Source organism: Meleagris gallopavo, chromosome 7 (assembly GCF_905368555.1).
Source record: "Meleagris gallopavo chromosome 7, MGAL_WU_HG_1.1, whole genome shotgun sequence".
NCBI classification, from domain to species: Eukaryota; Metazoa; Chordata; class Aves; order Galliformes; family Phasianidae; genus Meleagris; species Meleagris gallopavo.
In genome coordinates, this window is record NC_139410.1 from 21,828,683 (window position 1) to 21,851,975 (window position 23,293).

At 52.2% G+C, this 23,293-nt stretch overlaps 1 protein-coding gene across 14 annotated transcripts; it reads left to right on the top strand.

Moving 5' to 3' along the window:
• On the top strand, positions 1-18,215 carry CFAP65 (cilia and flagella associated protein 65). Of its 14 annotated transcripts, none has more exons than XR_014884349.1 (34): positions 38-405; positions 505-602; positions 676-827; positions 1,486-1,588; positions 1,935-2,101; positions 2,340-2,539; positions 2,664-2,809; positions 2,964-3,186; positions 3,434-3,699; positions 3,884-4,084; positions 4,158-4,520; positions 4,600-4,737; positions 5,205-5,450; positions 5,753-5,977; positions 6,069-6,221; positions 6,431-6,596; positions 6,791-6,919; positions 7,099-7,324; positions 7,578-7,706; positions 7,939-8,115; positions 8,987-9,053; positions 11,677-11,787; positions 12,474-12,665; positions 13,162-13,320; positions 13,464-13,607; positions 13,799-13,915; positions 14,032-14,169; positions 14,510-14,575; positions 15,045-15,259; positions 15,368-15,593; positions 15,804-16,024; positions 16,170-16,297; positions 16,438-16,700; positions 16,778-18,215. XR_014884349.1 is itself a non-coding variant. In XM_010713629.4 (33 exons), the coding sequence occupies exons 1-33, from the start codon at positions 26-28 to the stop codon at positions 16,823-16,825; spliced, it is 5,337 nt and encodes a 1,778-aa protein (XP_010711931.2). In that variant the 5' UTR covers positions 1-25; the 3' UTR covers positions 16,826-18,215. The 14 variants fall into 14 exon arrangements, 9 of the variants coding, with proteins under 9 accessions (XP_010711931.2, XP_085084159.1, XP_019472668.1 ...); XR_014884347.1 differs by having other exon boundaries at positions 39-405; positions 16,166-16,297; XM_010713629.4 differs by lacking the exons at positions 505-602; positions 16,438-16,700 and having other exon boundaries at positions 1-76; positions 331-405; positions 15,453-15,593; ... (1 more) ...; positions 16,166-16,297; positions 16,804-18,215.
• Positions 18,216-23,293: the final 5,078 nt, after the last annotated feature.

Below are 23,293 nucleotides of genomic sequence, written 5' to 3' on the forward strand. Positions count from 1 at the left end.
GACGCCGCCGCCGCGTCCGGTTGCCATGGCAACGAGAATGATGCTACGTGGCGCTGAGCCGGAACTGGGAAGCGAGGTGGGCTCGGGCAGAGGGAGCAGAGCTGTGCTCCCGTGCTGTAGGGAGTGGGGCCCTGCTGCAGAGCCCTAGACAGGGCTATAGGAGCAGTATAAAAGCCTGCTTTCCAAGCTGAGAGCAGCCCTGCTGGGAAATGGGGAGTGCCAGGGATCCCCGAGGAGGGGTGGTTGGGTCCTGGGGGCTCTCGGGTGCTGGGAGCAAGAAGCCTGGCAGAGGAGTGGTGCGTGCGAGGACGCTCTCCTCTCATTCCTCAGATGATGGCTCAGGTGCAGAGGGAACCCCCCAACCCAGACCCTCTTCAGAGGCGGTGCTGTGGCTGTGTCAGGAAGGTGAGTGCTGGAACCAAGGGTACCGCTGCCATGGGTGGATTTACCAGAAGGGCAGAGGAAGGGAGACAGCTACCGTCTCTTTAACCGCTGCTTCTGTAGTTTCTGACATCCAAGAGGACCCCACAGAGCTTTGGGGACTCCTGGGACCCTGCCATGGAGTGGCTCGACATGCCTTGCCAGGGCCACAAGCATTTAAAGTGAGGCAATAGCTGTGGGGGTGACTTCTCCCCCTTTCACAAACTGCTGATGTTCCTGTTGCAAATTCCTAAGCCATCCTCAAGAAAGGCAAAGAAGAAAGGCATATTCTGGGGCATTGAAGTGGCAGAAACACTCCAATGGCGTGGCTGGGAGCTTGGAAAAGAGGTGATCAAACATCTGGTTCTGAAAAACGTTCATGAGAAAACCCAGAAGCTGAGCTACAGGTGTGTGGGAAGATTCCTTCTCCTTTTCCTCCTCACCCTCTCACTGCATCTTCATTCCTCTGCTCCATCCATCACTTCAGCACCCACTCTCCTATCCATCTGCCCCTCTTCCCTTGGGCTATGCACTGCAGGCTGTGTGCACGCTGGCGCAGCAGGGCAGAAACCCACTAATTCAGATGCACAGCCCTTGTTCCCAGCAGGAGTATTTAAAATGAAATGCCTTTTTAAAATTCGGTTTTGCTGATACTTCTGTCTGTGAGGCATTTCCAGTCTAGTGAGATTTGAATCATGGATGTATGCCAGCCAGCCACTGGTGTGTCCCAAAACCATGGCTCCAGGGAGTTCTGCTGGATGCCAGCACTCCCTGTGACCCTGCCTACTCTGAGACTCAAATGTTTCTGCCCTTAGTAAGAGTTTGGCTCGCAGTGTGCAGCCTGGGAATGTAAAATACTGTTTAAGGAAGGGGCAGGTATTTAGAGCTGGGAATGGATTTTCAGGACACTTGGTTCTGCCTCTATTTGCTGGGGTCAGGATCCTAAGTCACTTCTAACTGTGGGGCTTTGGAGCCTTTTAATACTTCATTCTCTTTTCTGCTACCTAATAGAACAAAAGCTGTATGGCATCAGACAAAATGTCCTGTTTTAATCTCGTTATCCAGATGTCCTTCCACGCGGTTCTTCATCACTGTTTTTCCCCAGCCAATTGCCCTGAGCCCTGGCATGTCCTTAACCCTGCCCATCATTTTCCGACCCACTGAAAAGGTAAAGTGGCAGCATCAAATCTGCTCTCTGCCCTGCTTGGCTTTCAGGGAGGGAACCCGTCCTTTTGGGAGGTTCTAGTATAGGACAGCATAACACTCCTGCAATCTCCATGCCTCCAACAGCTGGGGGAGCAGTTTGCCTGTGGTTACGGCTGGCAGTTAGGAGAGGGCTCCTTGCATAAAGTATTCCCAATTATCCCATACTGCCTCTCACCAATGTCAGTAAAATAAGGCATTTGAACTACTTGTCCCTGGCTTGATCCCAGAGATCAATGGGGTGAATTCAGTGCAGAACTCAGCTCGAGGGAGCCCATCTGACTGCTGTCTCCCCTCACTTCTCCATGCAGAGGGACTATGAAGACAGCATCTGCTTTCAGAAGGCTGAGGGTGAGTTCTCTGTCGCCCTGCGTGCTGTGCTCCCACGTCCCTGCCTGTCCTTCCCAGCTGCTGTCCAGTTGCCTCTCTGTGCCGTGCACAGCGCCGCGGAGACGACATTCACTGTGCGCAATGTGGGGTGAGTGCCGTGTGGCTGAGCTGCCCCTCTTGGTTCGGTCAGATGTACGACCCCTTCTAGGGCTTCCCACTGCGTACAACTCCCTGATGTGTTTGGCCAGATGCATTAGATGTTCTGACGTTCACCATTGTTTGTTTCACAACCTAACTGAGCTACCTATTGGGAAAGGCCCATCCTATGCACGATTGCACAGGTAGAACGGCTCCTTTCATCTTCTCCAAACGTCCTTGCTTCCTAGTGACCTCATCACGGTGTTTGCCTGGGAGACACCCAGCCCCTTCTACATGATTCCTGAGCACGGCGTGCTGAGCGCAGGCGCTGAGTGCACCATTAAGGTGCTCTTCCAACCCAAGGCAGCTGCGGTGTGCAACGTAATAGCAACGTGTTGGTTTGGTATTGAAGAGAAGCAAAAGAGAACCATGCAGCTTAGAGCCCAGGGTTAGTCGTTGTTGTGTTTAATGCTCAATAATATGTATTGTCCCTAACCTCAGGGCAGCATCCCACAGGGATACAGGGAGGTGCTGTGCTTGGAGGTGATGCTGTGTATTATCCTCTTTAACAGCCAAATATCCCTATCTGCAAGTGAATGTGCCAGGGGAACAGCACACAGGCGGACAGCCTGGCAAGTTACAGGACGTGCTGTGCTTCGGATCGGTGCCAGTGGGCGCGAGAGTGGAGAAGTGTGTAGAAATCCTCAACACGTCTGTGGTATGTGAAGAGGGAGACTGCTTCTTGCAAGAGGGTGACAAGTTGGCACATGTCCCTGGGGGACGTGGTTTGGGAATCTCCTGTAATGCTGTAAAAATAGCCCAGGTGGGAGTGTGAATAAAACATGATGAGCCCGTTTCTTCTCTGCTTGCAGGTTGATGCACCATGTATGATAGAAAGAGCAAAAGACCCTCTACTCCGAGATCACGTCTTCTCCTGCGATGTGTCCCATGCTGTTGTCCCTGCCAAAGGGAAGCTGGCCTTGGGCATACGGTTTCAGCCACAGACAGTAGGAGAGCACAGCACAGATTATTTCACTGTCACACCTACTGGGTGCCTCCAGCAGACCGTTCTAAAGATGGTTGGCTCATGTAAAGGTGAAAGCTTCCCACGTTTCTGCCTTCCTCTCAGCCCTGCAGGGGAAGCGCTAGCGCTTGGGGAAGAACTAGGGACTGTCCCAGCCCTCGTAGATGTACCTTCTATTGCCATCCATGCCTTTCCTGGAGCACTGATTTAAATTTACACTGCCTTGAGATGTGAGATAGTTGGAGGTGAATGTGAAGCTGTTTGCTGGGACTGGTGGGCTGGCTGGAAAAGATTAGTTGTGTATTCTTGTTGTTCTAGGCCCTTTGGTGTCCCTGCACCAATCCTCTGTAGACTTCGACTGGATCAACCTTGGGGAAAGCTCAATGCAGACACTGAAAATCAGCAATGTCTCAGATGTCTCTGCATACTACCAGTTTGATATTGATGGCAGGGGGAGTGTCTTCTCTTTGGATCACCCCTGCGGGGTCTTGGAGGGCACAACAACCTTAGTGCTGAAGGTGACCTTTTGTCCTGCTCACCCCATCAGCTACCACCGCAGAGTGGTGTGCCTCGTTCATCATCAGGTAAGGGAGCAGCGGGTGGTATCACCACTGCGAGAGCTCAGAGGGTTTTTGCAGTGTAACCCACCAGGGCTGGCCTCTCGAAGCTGGTAGGAAATCGGTATGTCTCTATAATCTATAAGGTAACTTTCAAGGTAATCATAGAAGGGCAGCTTATTTTGTACAAGAATTTCTGTTGTTTTCCCAGGGACCCCTGTATGTGGACTTCTTCGGTACCTGCCATTCAGACACCACTAAGCCAGCCATCCTGCAGGCGAGACACCTCTCCTGGTACAGAACCAACACAGTGAGGGGGCTGACCTTCTATCCCCCTGATATCCTGAGTGTGATGCTGAAGGATGGGAAGTTGCAGATGGATGAGAAGAGGGCCCTTATGCTCCTTCCTGAGGTATGAGCTGCTCTCCCTGAAGTCCAAGGTGCAACATTTATCCTGCACACACTGAGATGCTCCCATCCTGTAGATCCCTCTGGGCAAGCCCCCCAAGGAATACACTGAAGCCAGCTCCATGAGTGAATATTTCTGTGATGGCATAAGCAGCGACCTGGCCTTGTTTCCGCCTCACGTTAGTGTCAGCCCCAGGGAGCATGATTTTGGGTGCTGCGTGCCACTCCACAAGGCAGAACCGCTTCCTCTCTGTGTCACCAACCACACCAAAGGAAAGATCACCGTTGCCTGGACTCCAAGCCATGGCAGTGCTTTCCAAGTGACCCCCGGAAGCTGTGACATCCCACCTTTGAAGTCTTCAGCCTTCCGTGTCCTTTTCCAGCCCACCCAGCTCAACAGCCTTTACGCCGCAGAGCTGGAAGGTTTTGCCTTCTACAAGGTTGGTAGCAATGGCCAGGAGGCACCTTGCTATGCTCCCCTCCCTCATGCACTCAGCTCTGTCTCCTCCGTGCCTGTAGGTTCTGAGACAATACAGCAACATTGAGGAGGATGCCACCATCTGCCCACCCTGGTGCCTGACCATCAAGCTGAGGGCGCACACGTATGAAGCAAAACGGGAGCACTTCATCCCACAGTACCTCTTAGATGTCCCCAAGGTGTGTGAACTTAAAGTAATTGGAATTTTGCAGAGATGCTCAGTGTTTACTTGTGAACTTTTGCTTCGCCCCCATTGCAACATCCTGAGGCATGTCTTAGGTGATTTATGATGATGGGGAGACTCTTGGTTTGGGAAAGAATTGGAAGCCTTTTGTCCTGTGTTACTCTCCCAAACTTCAATGCGACAGGTTGCATGCAGCATCTCGTCAGCTCTGAGTGGAACGCTCTTGGAATCTCCTTCTTGCCTTGTTTAAGTGGGTGTAGGCACTGACAAGGGTGCTTAGTCCCCTCTCAGGTGCCTTAGGCACTCCATATGCACTTAGACAAATGGAGAGCAGAGTACACACTTTTGTAAGAGGCTTGCAAGGCGGAGTGGAAGTTTTCCTGCTTCTCCCTGCTGCATTTGTATCACAATAAAGCAGTGATCCTGTAAGGTCAAACAATCCATCTTGTTTGTTTCCTCCAGACTTTTCCTCCTGTGGCTTCTGACACAGACACCTACTGCAGTGCTCTGCTCTCAAACACAGGCACCTCAATGATAACCTTCAGCATGAACCAAGCTGCTTGTCCCTCTGTTTTGGTCAAGCCCCACTCGGGACATATCATGCCAGGAGACCACCAGATTTTCTTTCTCTCCACTCGCCCAGTTAACACTGTATCACAGCAGCACACCCTGTCCTTGCAGCTGAACTCCTATCCAGGGTACACCAAGGTAAGCAGAGGGAAGGATAAGTTTCTGAGGATGATTTCTTCCACTGTACTCATCTTCTTCTCAGTTCTCCATCCACACTGCTGATGGAAGATGCTCACTATGCCAGATATTCTATATCTCTTGTTTCCTTGTGTCTCTGTCTCTTGGAAAGCATTATATGATGCTCAAAGCTCAGTCCAGGGTCCTTCCCATCCTCCTTCAGCCCATTTGTTCTTCTTGGAAGAAGCAACCCTTTTCAAGGTCCATCCAAAGGTAAGGCAGACTTCTGGCTAACATCTATTGTTTTTCCTTGAACACCACAGGAGATCATGCTCCGGAGTTGTGCAGAGTCCCTTCTCTTGCTCTTAGAAGGTGGTGGGAATCTATACTTCAAGCCTATTTGCATAGGGACCTCCTCAACACAAAGATATACCATAAAGAACTGCACAAGGCTACCCATGGCCTTCACGTGGAAGATCCACCACTCTGACAGCAAGCTCCTGTCTGTCAGACCAGCAGCAGGGCTCCTCCAGCCCTACGAAGCCATGGTAAGCTCAGGTTCTATCAAAATAGCATTGTAATCTCTACAGTACAGCTCTGGAGCTCCCATCAATGTTATCCTTCCCTTTGTGGTTTCAGGCTCAAGCATGGACTTTTACCCCTGACAACGTGACAAAGTATCTCCTGCGAGCTGCAGTGTTTGTGGGTTGGGAAAGCCCAGCACCTGTATCACCCCAAAGCATCCATTATAACTTAAGGATTGTTGGAGAGGGGGCACTGGGCACCATCAGGGTAAGGAAATGGGGCCTGTAGTGGGGGCTGTGGTGAGATGCGGGTCTTTGGCTCCTCTGGCACTCCCAGCTCTCTCCTCCCATTGCCTGCTCTCCTCCATTTGTTCTGCACATGGTCCAACATAGTGTCCAAGATCCAAAGCAGTGGCTACATCCACTGCTATCCTCTACCTGTAATGGTGACCTTTGCATGATGGATTTGCATTTCAGGCACAAAAGGAACACCTGGACCTTGGAAATGTTCTGGTTGGCAACCTGAAAGACTGCAGCATGGTACTTCTGAATGATGGGATCTGTTCTCTGGAGTACATCCTCACTGTGGAACAGCTGATCACCGGGCTTTGTGACCCCAAGGAAGTCTGCAGTGATCCGATAGGTATTGGGGGAAATTAGCCTGGGATCGGGCTTTGTCCTTCCCCACTTTTCTGCAAAACGGTGCTGGAACATGCTCAGAGGTTGAGCTGCTTGCTGGCTAACTTGCAACCATTCTCATAAGCTACGTACAAGATAAGATACTTGTGTGCTTTAAGCTATATGCCCAGAGCTCATGCCACCTCCTTTCTCCTACAGCTTTGGAACTGGAACACTCCAGAGGGACAATCCCTGCAAGGTCAAAAGCTGTTGTGCGAGTAACAGTCAGGCCAGCCCGGCAGCTGCACTACACCTGGTCCATCAGCTATGCAATCTGCACCCCCGCAGGTGAGAAATGGGTGTCTGTGAGAAGGGGGAGAAGGTGTTCCCTCCCAGCCAAGCAGTCTGTGCCAGAACAGAGTAAACTGTGCAGGACTGTAACTGTCCTGACAGCAGAAATCCCTCTGCTGAACAGTTCATCTTCTCCTGCATACTCTTTCCCTTTCGCTTTACTTTTGTCTCCCAAGTTCCAGATCTTGCAAGTACAAAAGCAGAGCAGCAACTCCTCTGCTGCATAGAAGCAACAGGCGCCCACCCAATGTTCCGCATCGCTGATGCCTGCTCAGCAGGGAGTGCTAGCGGCATCAGCAGGCTGCTTCTCTGGAGGCTTCTTTCCCTGGACACACTGAATGAATACCTGCAGCGAGACCCGGCTCCCAGTGAGCTCACCTGCAGTGTTCCCACCAGGCACAGGTGAGGTGAGGGGTAAGCCAAGCAGTACTCACAGATCCTCCATGTATCCCATGCGTAAAAGATCAGAGAAAATCCAAAGGCATTCCTTACACCCAGTATTCTTTCTCCAAAAAGAGCTGAAGGATCAAAGAAGAATTATAAGGAAGATAGATAGTGTAGAATCATAGAATGACTTGTGATGGAAGGAACCTTAAACCATCTAGTTCCAACCCTTCTGTCTCAATTTAACCTTTTCTTTCTCCCTGCTGATCAGCACATGCTTGATCCCCCCCATATACACACCTCTCCTGCTGGATTTCAACTTTGGAGCTGCCCCCATAGGCTCAGAGCCTGCCCTTGTGATGCTCCTGCTGGTGAACAACGGTGTGGTACCTGTGGAGTGGTAAGCAGTGCTGGATGGAGCTCATCCTTCTCTTGGGTGTCTGCACAGGGAGATGGGAATGCTCACAGGGGCCCATGAGGTATTAGAGAATGAATGGAGTGATGTAGTTTGTGTTGTGAGGCTGTGAATGAGGCCTGTTAGTGGGTCTGGGTGGGGAAGCCTGGCTGGACTAAACACACTGACCTGGGCAAGCAGCCTGTCCCTGTCACTGACCAGCTCACTGGGTCCCTAGGGCCTTCCTCTTTCCTTCTGACCAGAAGATGGACATGGAGCACTGGGCAGAGAACGCAGATCTCAGCCCGCAGGAGCTGCATCAGATGAGAATTCAGGATAATCAGCTCTTCAGCATTTCCCCTAAGTCAGGGAAGCTTCTTCCAGGACAAGAGGAAGCAGTCCAGCTCTCACACAGGTGATGGCATCATCCTGTATGCCAGGACAGCACCTGCTGGCAGAATGCCCTCCTTCTTCCATACTATACAATTAATGAGTATACTGACATTATGGTATAGCAGTGTATAATTAATGAATATACAGATGTTAAGGTATAACAGAGAGCTTGGCAATGATGTTATTACACCAAAGCAGGAAACAGAAACGATAGAGACACTCACCCATAACCTGGGCTCACGTGAGAAACTCCAGTGGAGCAGATCTCCAGAAGAGATCCTTCTCCGCTGGTGGTCAGCTCTTAAATAGGTCTAGGAGAGGTGGAGCCAGGCTCCACTCCTTCCAACAGCACAGGAGAATTGCCTTCACCTGTGCTCCTGTGGCTGACTCACTGCTCGCCTCAGGTGATCAATCAGAGGTTCAGGCTGTGATTCAGCAGTCCCCATGCACATGCCACATCCTTTCCCTTCACATGCCTCTTGTCCAGCAGACGTTGCGCATGTGCAAAGTCCCTGAGCCTGTACTTTCTGCATCGATGACTACACAGTGATATTCTTGTCTTCGCCAACAGCTAGAGCCTTCTGTGCCTGTGGGAGGTGTGCAGGCAGTTGGCCAGCTTTCCTTCTATAACAGCCCTGATCTGAGAAGGGCTGGTGCTTCATACGGCCTAGAATCTCAGGTCCCTCCACTGGCGTATGATTAAAACCAACACTGCACCGCTTGTTCCCACCCTAGCACAACCGTCCCCCTCCCTCTCTCAGAGGCCTTTATGCAACAATGATTCTTTAGCAGTGAAATGAGTTGTCTCTAATGTACTGTGTGACCCTGATTCTACCACCCTGGGCTCAAGGTTGGTTTCTAATTTTTTTTTCCTCCTCCTCTTGCACTGCTAGACACGATTTCATTGGCACCGATCACCTGCCTGTGTTGCTGAAGGCTTCCTACGGCCATGAGATTCTGGTAAGGCAGCAGGTGTCTGTTGTGTGTGTTTGCAGAACAGCATCAGGTAGGAGCTGGATTACAGGGCATTCCTCCAGGAGCTGCGTGGGCCAGAAGCCTGGGGCCTTCTCCTGCAGTCTGCACCAGCCAAAGTAGAGACATAAAGCCAGCATCGTGACAAACCCCAGCCCAGCAGGCATTCCCTGCACTCCTGGTTGGCTGTTCCTGCTGCAGTCCCAGCCTTATTCCTCCCACTTCTTCCTCCTTGCCAACAGCTGAGAGCCTCCTACTCATTCCTCCTGCTTTGCCACTCGCTAAAGCATCCCAGAGCTGATCTGCTGTGTGTTATCCCATGGCATTTCCTCAGGCTTGGAATGAGTTTTTCCTCTCTCCCCCTGTCTCAGACTGTCAGTTAGGGTCAGAGTCACCTTGTGCTCTGCCAGGCACAGCTCGTGCCCATCTGAGCCTTCCTGTCTGCCTCTGAAGTTTCCTGTGAGACCATTGTGTTCACACATCTCTTTTATTTTTCTTTTCTTTCAGGACTATTGTCAGCTGAAAATCCAACCCTTTGACCAAGCTGTTCAAACAGTGGCTTAACTGTACCTTCCCTCAAAGCCCTTGGACGGGCTCCCTGTGCTCTGCCTGCCTGGCACAGAGAGTGGCGATGAGCATTTCACCAGCTGGCCACTGTGCCATTGTGCTTTGGGGGGACCAGGTGCCTTTAGGTTGGATAGAAGGAAGTTGTTTACAGTAAGGGTGGTGAGGCACTGGCACAGGCTGCCTAGAGCGGCGGTGGGAGCCCAGTCCCTGGAGACACTCAAGGTTAGGCTGGAGGAACTCTGAGCCCCTGATGGAGCTGTGGGTGTCCCTGTTCATTGCAGGGTGGCGGACCAGATGGCCTTTGAGGTTCCCTCAAGTGATTCTCTAATTCTGTGACAGCAGCAGAGACCTGGAACAGCATAGGTGACTGCAATAACCAAAAGATGCACAGTGCCAGTACCAAAGTGCCAATATCAGAACACAGGAGTGGGAGATGCTCTTCCTTCCGCAGAGAGGGCAGCTGAGGGGCTGAACGCAGAGTGCTCTCCTTCCTTCCACGGATAAAGAGTGTAGAGCCACCACCCCCAGGGCAGAAATCACCATAATCCACTTGTACAATCAATAAGTGTACAGAGGTTAGTCTAAGTAGGATTATTGCAGTGGAAAGATAATAAACAAAAAATGCTCATCAACATTGTAGGCTCACAATAAGCTCCACAAGGACCAATCTCTAAAAAGAGATCCTTCCTTAGTGGCAGTCAGCACTTAAATGGGATCTAGGAGAGCCTAGCCAGGCTCCACCCCTTCTGGTAGCATAGCTGAATTGCCTTCACCTGTGCTCCCACGGCTGACTCATTGCTTGCTTCAGGTGGTCAGTCAGAGGTTCAGGCCGTGATCAACAGTTCCCATACACCCACTGAAATCGCCCTTGCCGCTGCTGTGCTGATTCTCACCTGGAACTCAAGAGAATCTTGCAGAAAATATGCTAACCTTAAGGGAAGCAAATGCTGTTATGTCACCCCAGAAGTTAGGTTTTGGAAATCTGATATAGCAGTGATGCAGAGGTGGAGACCTTCAGGCTAGCATATTGCCTGGTCCTTTGTCAAATTTCAGGCTGCTTGGCCTCAGAGTAGTGATGTTATCCAGTCTTCAAGTAATATAAATGGGTGCTTCGCTCCCAAAGTGCAAGAGGGTTTCTGATCCATTTCTCCTTTGCAGTTTGGAAACATCAGCTCATGTTCTCCCTTTACTTGCATGGTATCTGGCTTGTTGAGGGCCCTGAGAGGATGAACGCTCATGTAGTTGCTTTGAAAAGATGAAATAATGAAATCCCATGCGGGTTTTTGTTAGCTTTGTATTTCTAGTCCTCTCTCCTTACTTACCTTGCTTATGGAACTGAACTGGAAGGGGCTCTTCTGGAAGAATCAGCATTCTCTGCTCTTGTTTAAGCTCCTGATACAGCATCTCCCTCGGATGTCCATCCAAGGCTTCCACCTATCATCTCTAATGTCTTCCTTATCTTCTGTGCATGCACTTGGAAAGTAGCTGTGCTTTAGGCTAATGGCAAATTGCAGTGACTTAGCTCCCTTTGTCCATGCAGAGACATTATAAGCTCTGTGATTCCATCTCAGCCCATCTCCAGGCAGCAGACAGCTTGAGGGTGCTTTGAGGTGATTCTGCTGGAAACCTTGCACCATGACTCATGTGAGCCTAGCCACAGCTTTCTCAATATGCAGAACCCCATGTCTCTTCCTTTCCATGAACCAATCTGTAACTCCATCTGCTTTGCACGATGTGGTGGCCACTTTACTAACAGGATTCTGTTAGTCACCTGAAATTCAGCTGGGAACTTCGGAAACCTTTGGGTTCCCTATTGGCGCCTGACATAAGAAAAAGAAATGCCATATGTGATACAACCTGCAAGCCTTCCAGAGAAAAGCCAACAGTTGAGAAATCTCTTCAGCTCCTTGCCTTTGCTCACTGTCCTGGTGTTACCAATGTCAGGCTGTGAATGGATTGCCCTCAGCTTGCAAAGTATTTGTGTTGTCATTGCTGATGGGGCCAAAGCTTTGTGAGACAGTGACTGCATTTCTTTCTGCCATAGCTGAACTTCAGAGGTGTGACGGTGGAGAGGGAGCAGCGGTACGTTAATTTTGCTTCCTCCAAGCATCTCTTCATGCCCATTGCCATTGGGACATCCCACCCCCCCGTACAGGTGAGCATTCTGGGGCCAAACCCAGCAGCAGTTACCTGGAACTGGGTGCTGAGATGATCGTGGGAAGGCATCTCTCCTCACCTCCGGTTCTACAAAATTTGGCATTGGCTCCAACCAGAAAGCTTATAGAGTATGTTGGACTCTTCCCCTGTTCTTTTATGTTGGATCTGAGTGATGACTTGCTTAGCTGCTCCAGGCACTTTGGAAAGAAATCCTAATTAGTTTCTTAGTAAATTAATTAAACTTCCTTAAATACTTATTCAGAGAAAAAAAAAAAAAAGAAGAAAAAAAAATGGAGCTTTGATTCTGTTCTGCCTAATTTGTTTGGGAAATGAGCAAGACTGAATTGAATTAAAATCACTTTAGTAAGAGTGTTCTTGCATTTCAAGTAATCCGCTTTACAGTGATTCCTTTAGCTAACTAGTATTAATTTTTTCCTAGACTAAATTCACAGGGCACCACTTGGAGAGGCATTGTAGTCATCAGCATACATGTGCAGTGATAAATCTTCAGCACAGAACCTATTAGAGCCTCCATGATAACTCCTGATGTTATGAAGACCCTCATTCTTAGGAGATGGGCTGACTAATTAATTACTAATTCTTATCAGAGTCCTCTGGGGAAGTGTTAACTGGTTTAACTTGTGCAGGGTTTTCATGAGCATTCCACTCTGTGATTCACATTAGATTTATGAACTTTACAATGGGAGCTCCACGACAGTGATGTTTGAGGTTCAGCTGGACAGCATCATGACGGTGCAGAAGGACAATTATCAGCATCCTGTATTTATCTGCTTGACTCCTAGAGGGGAAATTGCCCCTGGCACTACAGGACATATTGAGTGGATCTTCTCACCACTGGAAGCCAGAACATACTTGGTAAGGCCTTCCTCATAACTGCCAAGGATCCTTTCTGCTGTCCTATGCCTCACATTCTTTAGATTTTGTATTGATTTTTGGTCCGTGCAATGCTACAGCTGAACTGAGCTCCATCCCTCCAAGAAGCAGAATCTGAGAGCAGATAGATAGTCTCATAAGCCTCTCCATCCCAAAGAGCACATTTCTTCCACAGCCAGAGGCATCACAATATATATTTTTTCAAGGATCTAACAGTACCCAAGGGATATAAACAATATCTGGTCAGATTTGTGGTTCACTGCTGGCTTCCAATAACTCCCACAAAAGAGACTGAAGCTGAAATATTTCATCCCTGCAGTGTGCACTACTGAAAAGAAAGCAAAAGAACCTGGATTTCTCTGTGAATTTCTATGTGATTTACATAAACCAATTGTAGTCTGTTAGCCAAAGCACTGCCTTTTTGCATATCTCTACTGATCACAGCTATGGACTTCATGCTCTTATTTTTCCAAGGCAGGTTGATGTTCCCATCCACATCGTGGGGGGTGATTCAGCTTTGATCACCTTCCAGGGAGAAGGCTATGATCCAAAAGCCACAGAAGAGAGTGCCACTTTCAGAGAAGTTTTGTCCCCTTCAGTCCTTCTGGGTTCCACCAAACTAACTGTGACTGGGCAGGTAAGTCCAGGAGCTGATATGAGCAATACGGTCAGACCAAAAATGTGTGAAAGATCCCCTTCTTCCCCAACGCCAGCAGAATGTCCTGCTCCTTGCTTCCTCAATCCCACTGCAATAGGGCTGTTTCACCCTGCTTCCTGCAGGCTGCCTCCTTGTCACACCACAGGATTTGCATTGGGAATATCCCAAGCTGCACCAGAGCCAGCCGACTGGTCTTTCTCAATAATATCTCAGAGAACAAGGCAGTTGTGTTCACTTGGAGGACAGGCAGTGTGAAAGACAGTGAGGTGAGTCCTTTCTTCTTCCTCCACTACGCTTCTCTACCTTTCTCTACCCTTCTTTATCCTTCTCTACTCTACCCTACCTAGAATAGCATGAGGAACCCCACAAATCTTAATTTCCTGCAGGGAGAGGGCACACAGCAAGGGCTCAGGACAAAGAAACAAATCCTCTGTGGCTTTTTTTATTTTCCCCACAGATATTGCAGGTTGCCCCAGAGCAGGGAGTTGTGCAGCCCGGAGGGAGCACCCCCTGTTTCATCACTCTGCAGCCTTCAGGGAAAGTGTCCTTCTACAGCACGGACCTGGTGTGTGAGGTGAGAACCAGGAGCCCGTCTGCTCCTGTCACCTGAGCTAGCCCAACAGTCCCCACATTCAGGCTCTGTCATTTGCAGCTCATTTCCCTGCTCCCCAATCATGGTGTGCTCTGTAGGTGTACATCCAGGAGTCCCTGGTTCAGTACGAGAGGAGCCTGCAAGAGTGGGAAAGGGAAAAAGAACGGCAGGCAGTGGAGTTCACCATCACGGAGCAGGACCTCAGGGCTGAGAAGAAGCCCAGGCCATCTGCTGGAGTAAGTGCTGCAAAGGGAGGAGCTTGAAAATTGCTTTTCTAAACACACTGCAAACTCTGTATTTGCTAATAACCATCGAAATTTGGAGGTTTATGAGCAGCTTTAAGAAAAAAAAGCAAAACCTGCAGCTCTGGAAATTGGTAGTTGAATTTATAAACATGGGTAAACAGTGGCATAAAGCATGTAACTACCATGAAGAATGTGGCCAGTGCAGAATGGAAGGACTGGGTCATTGGCTTTCAGCTGGGGCAAGGTAAAAGAGAATCCTGAAGTCTCGTTCAGCTCCTTATCTTTCCATACACTCTCTCTCTTTCCCTCCTTCTTCTTTTTTCTTTTTTAGAAATCATCAGATTCTGCTGAGACAGAAAAGCTCCGTGAGCCCTCAGCAGTAGTCTGGAAATTCAAGGTAAGTCAGGCCCATCTCAGCGGCTGCAGAATCAAACTGATTGTGTTAGAACAGAGGCTCTCACAGTGTGGGAGCCCAGGCAGAGAGCACACCAGGATTTGTAGCTCCAAGGCTTTGGGACACAAACTGTTTGGAAGAGCCAGGAGAATCAGACTGTCTGGCTGTGCCCCGTGGATTGTAACTTTCCAGCTGAGGGGAATGGGAAGTGAACTTGGAACCCTGTATGCACCCATGACTGCAGCAACACTTTTTGAATAGATTTGGAAGGTTTTGAATAAGCAGAAAAGCTGCATGTGGACAGGGCAGGCAGCACCTGAACTGCTGTCACATCGGGGCAGCAAGGCCATAAGGTCAGGGCATCCTCTGGAACAAGCATAAGGATGGCTGGGGAGACGTGAAAGCGGTTCCACTTAACCCAGTGTCATGGCTGGAGGAGCAGTAAGGATCTGCATTTCTTGCTCTCTGACAGACACTGCCCCCCATTAAGAACCACCCTGTGGCCAACCTGCCTGCGGGGCACTTGCAGAGGAGGCTGCTGTCAGACAAAAAAACCAGCCATGTGTGGGTCAAGCCAGAGCCTCCCAGGCCCATCCTTTTACACCTTGATGTGACAGCAAGGTTCCACTCTACTGAGGACTTCTTCAGCAACTTTGCCTCGGAGTTCCCCAAATACTTCTTGCCCTGGTAAGGGACTGGGACGAGAAGTGGCCCATTGGGAGATAGTGTCAGAGCATACTGCTCCTCTGGGAGAGTGCCTCTCCAGGCACCTCTGCAGCTCCCTGCTTCCTGCAGTGCTGCTGTTCAGCCAGGAGGCTGCAGGTCTGCAGGAGCTCACTTAGGTAGCGTGGCACTGATGGAACATCTCCCTGGTTCTCAGCCCCAGCATCCACCAGCTGCCGTTTGTGGATGGGAGTGTGGACAGAGAAAGGATGGAGATGGACCCCAAATGGCTGTCCCTAGCTACTGCTTCCAAAGAGGAGCTGCAGATAGTGATGGACATGCTGATAGGTGTCATCAGGTGTGTGCCCCTTCATCCTCACCCACTTTGCAGCCCCTATATTCCAGGTTCTCCCTGGCTTGTTCTGGCTTACAATGATCCTCGGAGTCACTCGGATACCTGATTTTGTGGAGTCATTCTTTTCCTCCCCCCAGGGGCCTTTTGGAGAACACCCAGTTCCATGATGCAGTGAGGAAATGCCTGCAGGAGCCCATCCCATATTTCTCCCAGTTTCAGTGTGAAGAAACGGCAAAGACCCAACATAGAGGACAGTGCTCCACCATCCCCTCCAGGCTCTCTGCTTCCCCAGATCTTTTCACCAAGGAGAATGGAGAGGGAAAAGAAATGAGCCAAGAATCCTCTCCCAGCAATGATTTTCCGGGCTCCTGGGAGGGACCGAGTGAGGTTTTTCGTCATGAGTGGCTGAGGGAGCAGAAGGCAATGATGAAGGGGTGAGGAAGAGCTGCACACACAAAGCAGCTGTTTGTTGGCCTCAGCATGTATAAAACAGTGTGCTCTGCTGCTGTGCCTGTTGTGTGTTGGGGGGAGCTGCAACAAGCATCCTTCCTTATCGACTGTCTGATAACCCCCAGGCAGCCAGCCTTCAGGAGTCTGGTGGAGATGATGCTGGAAAACACACTGCAGAACATCCTGGTGGAAGCCAGCTGTGGGGAGGTGGTGCTGACAGCCCGGCCCAGGGTCATTGCTCCCAGCCCCTCCCGGAGGTAAAGGACCTGTCCTTAATGTGTCAAACTGAGGCACAACCCATATTCTAGTTTAGCCAGGCTGAGGTCTCAGTGCCAAGGCTGCCTGTGTGGAAGGTGGAATCCAATCCCAAAGCCTCTGCATTTTGTTCTATCTCAAGCCTTCCGTGAGCCCAGATCTTCCTTGGCAGCATGCTCAAACAGCTCAAGGAGCAGAAAGCAGGCCAAGCTCTCCTGGTCTGAGATGGTGTGGGATCCAGTTAGATGGAGGGAATGGCCACAGTTGAACAGGCAGACGTGAGGCTGAGGGCAAAGAATGAGAGTTTGTCCAGTCCTGGGGATGACTACAGGGATTTGAGACCAAGGGAAGGTTACTGAACGGAGATGTCATCTCCAGAGCTGCAAAATTCTTGTGCAGATGGAGGTGGGATATTCCCTGTGATCTCCCAGGGATGGATGGTTGCCTGGGGGGGGGGTGGTAACAGACTGCACTCTCCTTAGCCCAAAGGCAATCTCTTCTCTTTCAGAATCGCCAGTCCAGCACCCTAACCTTCAAGAGCATAGCTGTGGCACAGCATGTTGCTTGAGCTCTGCAAGCACATCGCATCTCCACTCTTCATCCCATCCCTGTGATGTCCAGAGCCGCTCCAACCCTCCCACCCCTGGACTCGATGCCAGCACGTTGCCTGCCTCCAAGGCTGTACATCCTGACCGTGTCCCCAGCTCTGCTTTGAATCTTCCAGCAACTCTGATGGCTGCATTACAGCTCCTGCAGACAGTGAAGGGCTGCAGCGTTCCGGTCCACCCAGCAGCCCAATAAAAGGAGCTCAGCTCTGCAGGCACAGACATTGGTGTGCAATAGGATGTAATCAGCGCGTCCGGATGTAGTAGTGCCCTGGAGGAGCTCTCTCCTTATAAATCTACGAGGTTCTCACTGGGGGAACAGGGTGCCGCTCAGCTTTGGCTTCCCGTATGGCTGTGACTGTCCCTTCCACATGTCGCATTGTCACAGCCGGGAGGTGGCACTGTTAGTTCTCAGAAAGCTCCGGTGCCGGCGCAGGACTGGAGCCGCTCTTCCTTCCCTCGCAGCCCTCAGGAAAGCCACGCACTGCGGGGTGCTTCAGCCCTGCTTGGCAGAAGGCAGATGCCGGCTGTGCCCGGGGGTGCTGCAGCTCTTCCAGAGCTCTGCTCGCTGCAGGAGCCCTGCGTGCGTAACGCGTACTGAGCCCCAGGGCCAAGCTGTTCTTCCCGCTGTCGGAGATACTGTGCTGCCAGCTCAGAGAGCACACCTCCTCCTCCCTCCCCAGCACGCTGGGTGCCAGATCTTCCACGGCAGCTTCTCTATTTTCCGGGCCGGTGCCGAGCAGGGGCTGGGTGCCACGTCGCTGCACCCCGATAAGGTAGCAGCAGCTGTTCGGTCCGTTTGTGGAGGATCTGCCAGGTACAAGCCCCTCACTAGGATCTTCTTAATACAGGTCCCACGCTGGCTTCCCAAATGGGCGGCGTGAGCAGCAATCTCCCCATCCTCCTAAAGCAGATGGGATCCAGCTGCCTGCAGAGCCCCGGTGCTGCCCGGAGCAATGGGGATAGGGTAGGTGACTGCATACGTCCCTGGGCCCGCTGCGTGATGATGAGATCTGGGAGCTGTCTACACATCTGCAAGAGAAATGTGTCTTCCCTTTGCAGTGGGTGTGTGTTCCCCGTGGCTGGGATGGTGGGGCTGGCTCCCAAGAGGACTGTAAGGATGTGGTCAGAGGGAAAGTTTGGCAATCCATGGGCTCCCCGGTTATCGGGAGTGCTCCGTGGGTAGGCAGTTTGTGCAGCACACAACAGCTCTTTTCTTCTTGGCTGTTCAGCCTGGGAAGGGTGGAATAGCCTTGGGGCAAGTGGGCGACAGAAGCCATCCTGAATCCCATTAAAACATTTAACACCTGCTGAATCGTGCCTTTGTCTGGGAGATAAAGGGAGGGGAACAAAGCTGCTCTTGGTCTTCCCTGCTATGATGCCTGCAAGGCACGGTTATCCCATTTGCCTGAATCCCACCTCGTGTGACCCCACATCCAGACAGGGACAGTGCTGGAGAACAGTCGCCTGTGTCCCCTGCCCCTAACATTGAGTATTAGGAACCTGGGCAGCTCCTGTCGTGAGCAGTCTGCGCAGCCAGAGAGAAAAGTGGGCACGGTGGTGACAGGTTGACAGGAGGGCTTAAGAATCATGGAGGTCTTTTCCAACTCTAATGATACTATGATTCCCACAGCACATGGCAAAGCACGGTAGGAACCCTTCACCTCTGCTTTCACGTGTTTGAGATACCAGGCTTTGCTGGCTCAGCTCTGTCCCCTCAGTCACTGGGGACTTTTTAGTCCACAGAGGGGTCAGGTCAGGACACCGAAGGTGGCTCCTGTGGGACAAGAGAGAAGCTGCCATGTAAGCCAGTCACTCTGACTCTGGTGGGAGCCCTGCTCGCTGCCTTTCCCACACCAAGACAGGAAAAGCAAGCAAGCTCCATACGGTGTCAGGAGGAGAGGGAGCATTGCCTTGCCTCTTAGCATCATACCCAGGGCAGTGATGGTTCTGCATTTCCTTTTCTGGCAAAACTACTGGAAAAGGGGTGAGGGCCACCAATGCCAGTGCTCTGGAATTCCTCCAGCTCCTGCCTGTGCCAGGCTGGGCCAGGCAGAGGGCTGGGCAGAGGGCTGGTCTGGCAGCCTGTGGGATCAGAGCCCCAGGCAGGAGGGATGGATGGAGTCCTCCTTTCAAATCTCGCTGCCAGGGACAAGGATGAAGAGCTGGATGGCAGCGGCTGATAGGGATCTGCTGCTATCCACTTACATGTGAGAATCCATTTACTGCAACCTGCAAGTAAACTTTGCTACAGAAAGGGCGACAGCGGTGGTTTCTAACATACTGCCAGGAGATAGGGTATCTATGGGTGTCTGTTGTGGGGGTTAAAGCAGCACCCACAAATGGCCCCATCTGCACAAACAAACAGCCCAGTGCACCCGCACAATGGAGCTTCTCCTTTCACCACAGTTGCACTTCATGCTCTGTTATCCAGGGAGCTGCGAGTGCCAGAGAAACCCAGAGCTATCCTGGCTCCTGCTGGCTCAGGGTGAGATCAACAGAGGCTGCTGAGGCCAGAGAGCACACCTACACTGCTCCTGTGGGCTCTGTATGGGGAAGTTGGTGAGGGTTCCCCACTGGGGATGCCTTGCAGGCTGGATGGATGCAGGAAGCTAGTGCAGCTCTGGAATGGAGTGACCCCAGGGTAAAGCATGTGCACAGGGAGGGAATGAAACACATCCTGTTCCCAGCGCTGCACCTTGAGGGCTGGCTGCCAGAGAGAGAGAGCAGAGGTGTTGCTGCTGAGCTCTGCCTCCTGTACACGAATTGTATATTGCCCCATCCCAGGGCAGAGTACCCCCACACCTTCCCCTGCCCCCCCTTCTCTGCCAGCCTGCAGTCCCCTCAGCCCTGGCTGCAAAGTGAGCAGGGCAGGTGGGTGGAAAAGTGACAGCTGGTGTTGTTCCAGTGCAGGTTAATGAATGTCTCCTCCTCTCCCCCCCCCACACCTCCTCCTCCCCACCGCCCGCCCCAGCACCCAGGCTCCTGGCTCCTATCAGCCCATCAGGCTCCCATTAACAAAGGCAGCCCTGGAGAGTTTGCATAGAGACCTGCTCTGCCTCTAATCGAGGTGGGCTAATCGCCTCCCTTGCCCAGCCTGCCTTCCCTGGGTCAATATTTGCTCTGAGCAAACACAGAGCCGTGACAGGTGTGCTGGGAGAAGGCTCGCCACGGCCAGCCCAGCCCTCTCGCCTGTCTCTGCTCAACCCCATCTCTCCGGCCCCCCGACCGACAGCCAGCAGCGCTATTTTTATCAGGGCTATAAAAGCCCCATCCTGCCGGCGTCACCCTCATTTTCTGCTTGTGAGCCAGCAGGAGAAGGAGAAGCCACTCACCTGCGAGCTGCCAGCGTGTCACCGGAGCCAGGTGAGGAGCTGCAGCCCAGCACTGGGCCGGGTGCTGCCTGCCTGGCGGGAGCAGGTGCTGGGCGTGGGGTCCTGTTGGAGACAGCAGGGGTCAAGCCCAGAGGAACCCCCCCAAGGGGAGGAGATGGGCTCGGGGGCACTCTCCTGGCTGTCCCTTAACTCATCTCTCCCACCTGTATTTTCTATTCCTTTCTGACCCCTTCCCCTCCTCCCTTTACTTCCTTCCTTCCTTCCTTTTTTCTTTCTTTCTGTTTTTCCACTGTCTCTCCTCACCCTACGGTGCCAGCTTAACCTGCCCCGCTCTGTTTGGCTTTCCCAGGCAGCAGGTGTCAAGCATCCATCCACCTCTTGGACTTTACCCCCGAGCAGTGGCTGCAATGAGGACACCAGCTCCCAGCCTAGAGGGACTTGGCCGGGAAGGAAGGATGGGGAAGAGGCACTCTGCAGCCTGCAGCACAGAACCTCCCAGCCCAGAGCGACTCTGCACTTGCCTGGCGTCGAGCCCCACGTGCAAGACCTGACCTGAACGTTTTGTTCGTTCGGCTCGCGTTAGGCAGGTCCAGCCTGTCTGCAACACGGGCACCTGCAGCCCACCGAAAGTGCACTCCTGGCAGGCAATATCTGTGCAGGATACACGGGCTGGTTTGCAGCATGCGTAGCATGATGAGCGCACATGGGACGATGTGCACACGACACACGGTCCTCGCTTGCACTCATGCCCAGCGTTCAAGTCATGAATGGAGCTTGCACAAAGCCATCAGTGCACGGAAGGTGCAAGTTGCACACGTGCATGAGACCATGCACATGTGCAGGACACATGGCACTGATGGCACTCAGCACTGCAGGCGGTGACATGCAGGACACGCAGTATGTGTGTCTGTGGCACTGTGGCACACAGGCACAGGGCTGGCTGCCCTGCAGCAGTCGCATGCAGCTGCAGGTAGGTCTCAGCGGTCTGCTGGCACTGAGCAAAGCCACTGCTGGAAATGGGGAAAGACAGGAGCAGGGCAGAGGACTGGGGGATTGCATCTTTTCCCTGCCTATGCATCTGCACATGGTATTGCTGCTGCAGTCCCTCTGGCCATGTGTCACATTGGGGTCTTGGGGGGAAACTGGGATTTCTCCTCCAGGCCAGCGCAGAGCCCAGGGCTGCTCCTTGTCTCATTCAGACAGTACAGAGTTCTGGAGAGATGGGAGATGAGACAGTGTGGGAGCCCAGGAAAAGGGCAAAAACAGGCCTCAGAGCTGTACCTGTGCAGCTCCAGAGAGAACGGGAGCAATTGAGTGCTCAGAGATGCCATGATTCCTGCTGCTTCCCCCATCCCCGTGCATATGGGCTCAGCACCCAGGGATGTAGCGCAGGTCAGCTACATCCCTGCACTGGATGGAGCAAAGGCACATACTGGGCTTCCTGAATGAGCATGGAAAGTTTTCAGCGTGTGGCGTGGGGAAGAACCAAAAGCACAGAGAAAAAAGCCTCCCTGGAGCCAAGTCCCCTACACTGCTCCTGGCCACTCTGGAGCCAAGTGCCAACCCTGGCCTGGGGACAGCCGCACACAGTGTGTGACACTGCACAGAACCTGGCCGGCACAGCCCTGCAGCCCTGTGTTCTGTCTGCTGCTGCCAAACATAGCCAAGTGCAAAAAACAAGAAAGACTACACACAACCCGGTGTGCACAGCCCCTTGCAGCCACCCAACCTGGGATCAAACAAAGTATGATTAATGGTGCTGAGCAAAGCCAGACCCTGCTGCCCGCATGCTCCAGCCGCCGCACACGTCCTCTGGTGCAGATGCTATCTGGCACAGTGGGGCACTGCATGCACTGGAGATGTTCACCCCGATGTCTCCATGTACCATAAGGACACGTGCTCCCATAGCACAGCCTGGAGCTATTTGAGCCTATGAGACCCTCCTTGTACTCTGCAGGTGGCTCAGGTGCTACAAAAGGCCTTTGGTTCTGTCCCAGCAAGAGCTAGAGGCAGATCTTGTGCACATGTCCCAGTGGGAAAAGGGGACACCTGCAGAATCAACAGGAGCAGCACCCAGATGAGCCCTGGGGTGAGCTGCTCCCTGAGCCTCACAGAACAGGGATCTGGCCTCTGAGCTGTTACCTTGGTTCTGGGTGAATAAAGCAGCTCAAGCTGCTTGTGCTCTGTGCTCAGCTCCGTGTCCAAGCCAGCAGTGGTGAATCAGGCTGGCAGGGGACAAAGCACAAGAGTCCACTCACAGCCCCATTTGCAATCACGTTGGGCTCTTGAGGCCCTGTGTTGGGGATTTGCATGGTGCAGTTCTGCACAGGGCCAATTTGCATGGGGAGAGCAGGGTGCAGGGGAGCGCTGGGGAGCAATGTGTACCCCAGCGTGCATTTGCATACAGGTGTGTTTGCATTCAGGTGTGTGTGCATATATGTATTCATGTTCATTTGCATATGTATGAGCATATGCACATCTCAGTGTGTGTGTATGCATGCTTGCTGACCTGAAGCTGTGGACCTGGTGATTCCCCTGCCACGCTCACTGCTTCAAGTGCCAGGGTGCAGGTGTGGGTGTGCAGTGCTGCTGTCTCCCCGTGGGGTGCTGCCAGCACACTACGTGTCCTGTCCAGCCCGGATGCTTTGTGCCATCCCAGGGCAGGCACCAGGTTGCTGCTGCCCTCTGCATGCCAGTGAGACAAAGGGGGACAAGCCCAAGGACCTGCTTCTTTGTACAGAGCCACTGGGGCTGTGTGGTTCTGCCATGTCTGGAGGAGACACTGGGACTGAGCGGGGGCTCCCTGATCCATGAAGGTCACCATGCCCCTGAACTGGCACTGCTGCGGGTACCCAACCAGATGGCACGAGGGTTGGGCTAAGGAGGCTGAGGCTGTTGTGTCCCTGAGATTGGATTAATGTAGGAGGTGGGCACTAAGGGAACCAGTACTTTCCTCCAGGACATGTAGCTATGGGGAGCCCTGAGATTTCCAGGCTGGGGACATATGGGGCAGTGGGCAGGAGGCTGATACCAGTGGGCTCTGCTTCAGGTCGGGCTC

Excerpts from the sequence above, each read along its gene's own strand:
- CFAP65 (XM_085228030.1), top strand. The coding sequence starts at position 210 with ATGGGGAGTGCCAGGGATCCCCGAGGAGGGGTGGTTGGGTCCTGGGGG. Across the intron at positions 6,597-6,790 it reads AGTCTGCAGTGATCCGATAG|CTTTGGAACTGGAACACTCC; the intron begins GTATTGGGGGAA and ends TTTCTCCTACAG. Across the intron at positions 13,321-13,463 it reads AACTAACTGTGACTGGGCAG|GCTGCCTCCTTGTCACACCA; the intron begins GTAAGTCCAGGA and ends TGCTTCCTGCAG.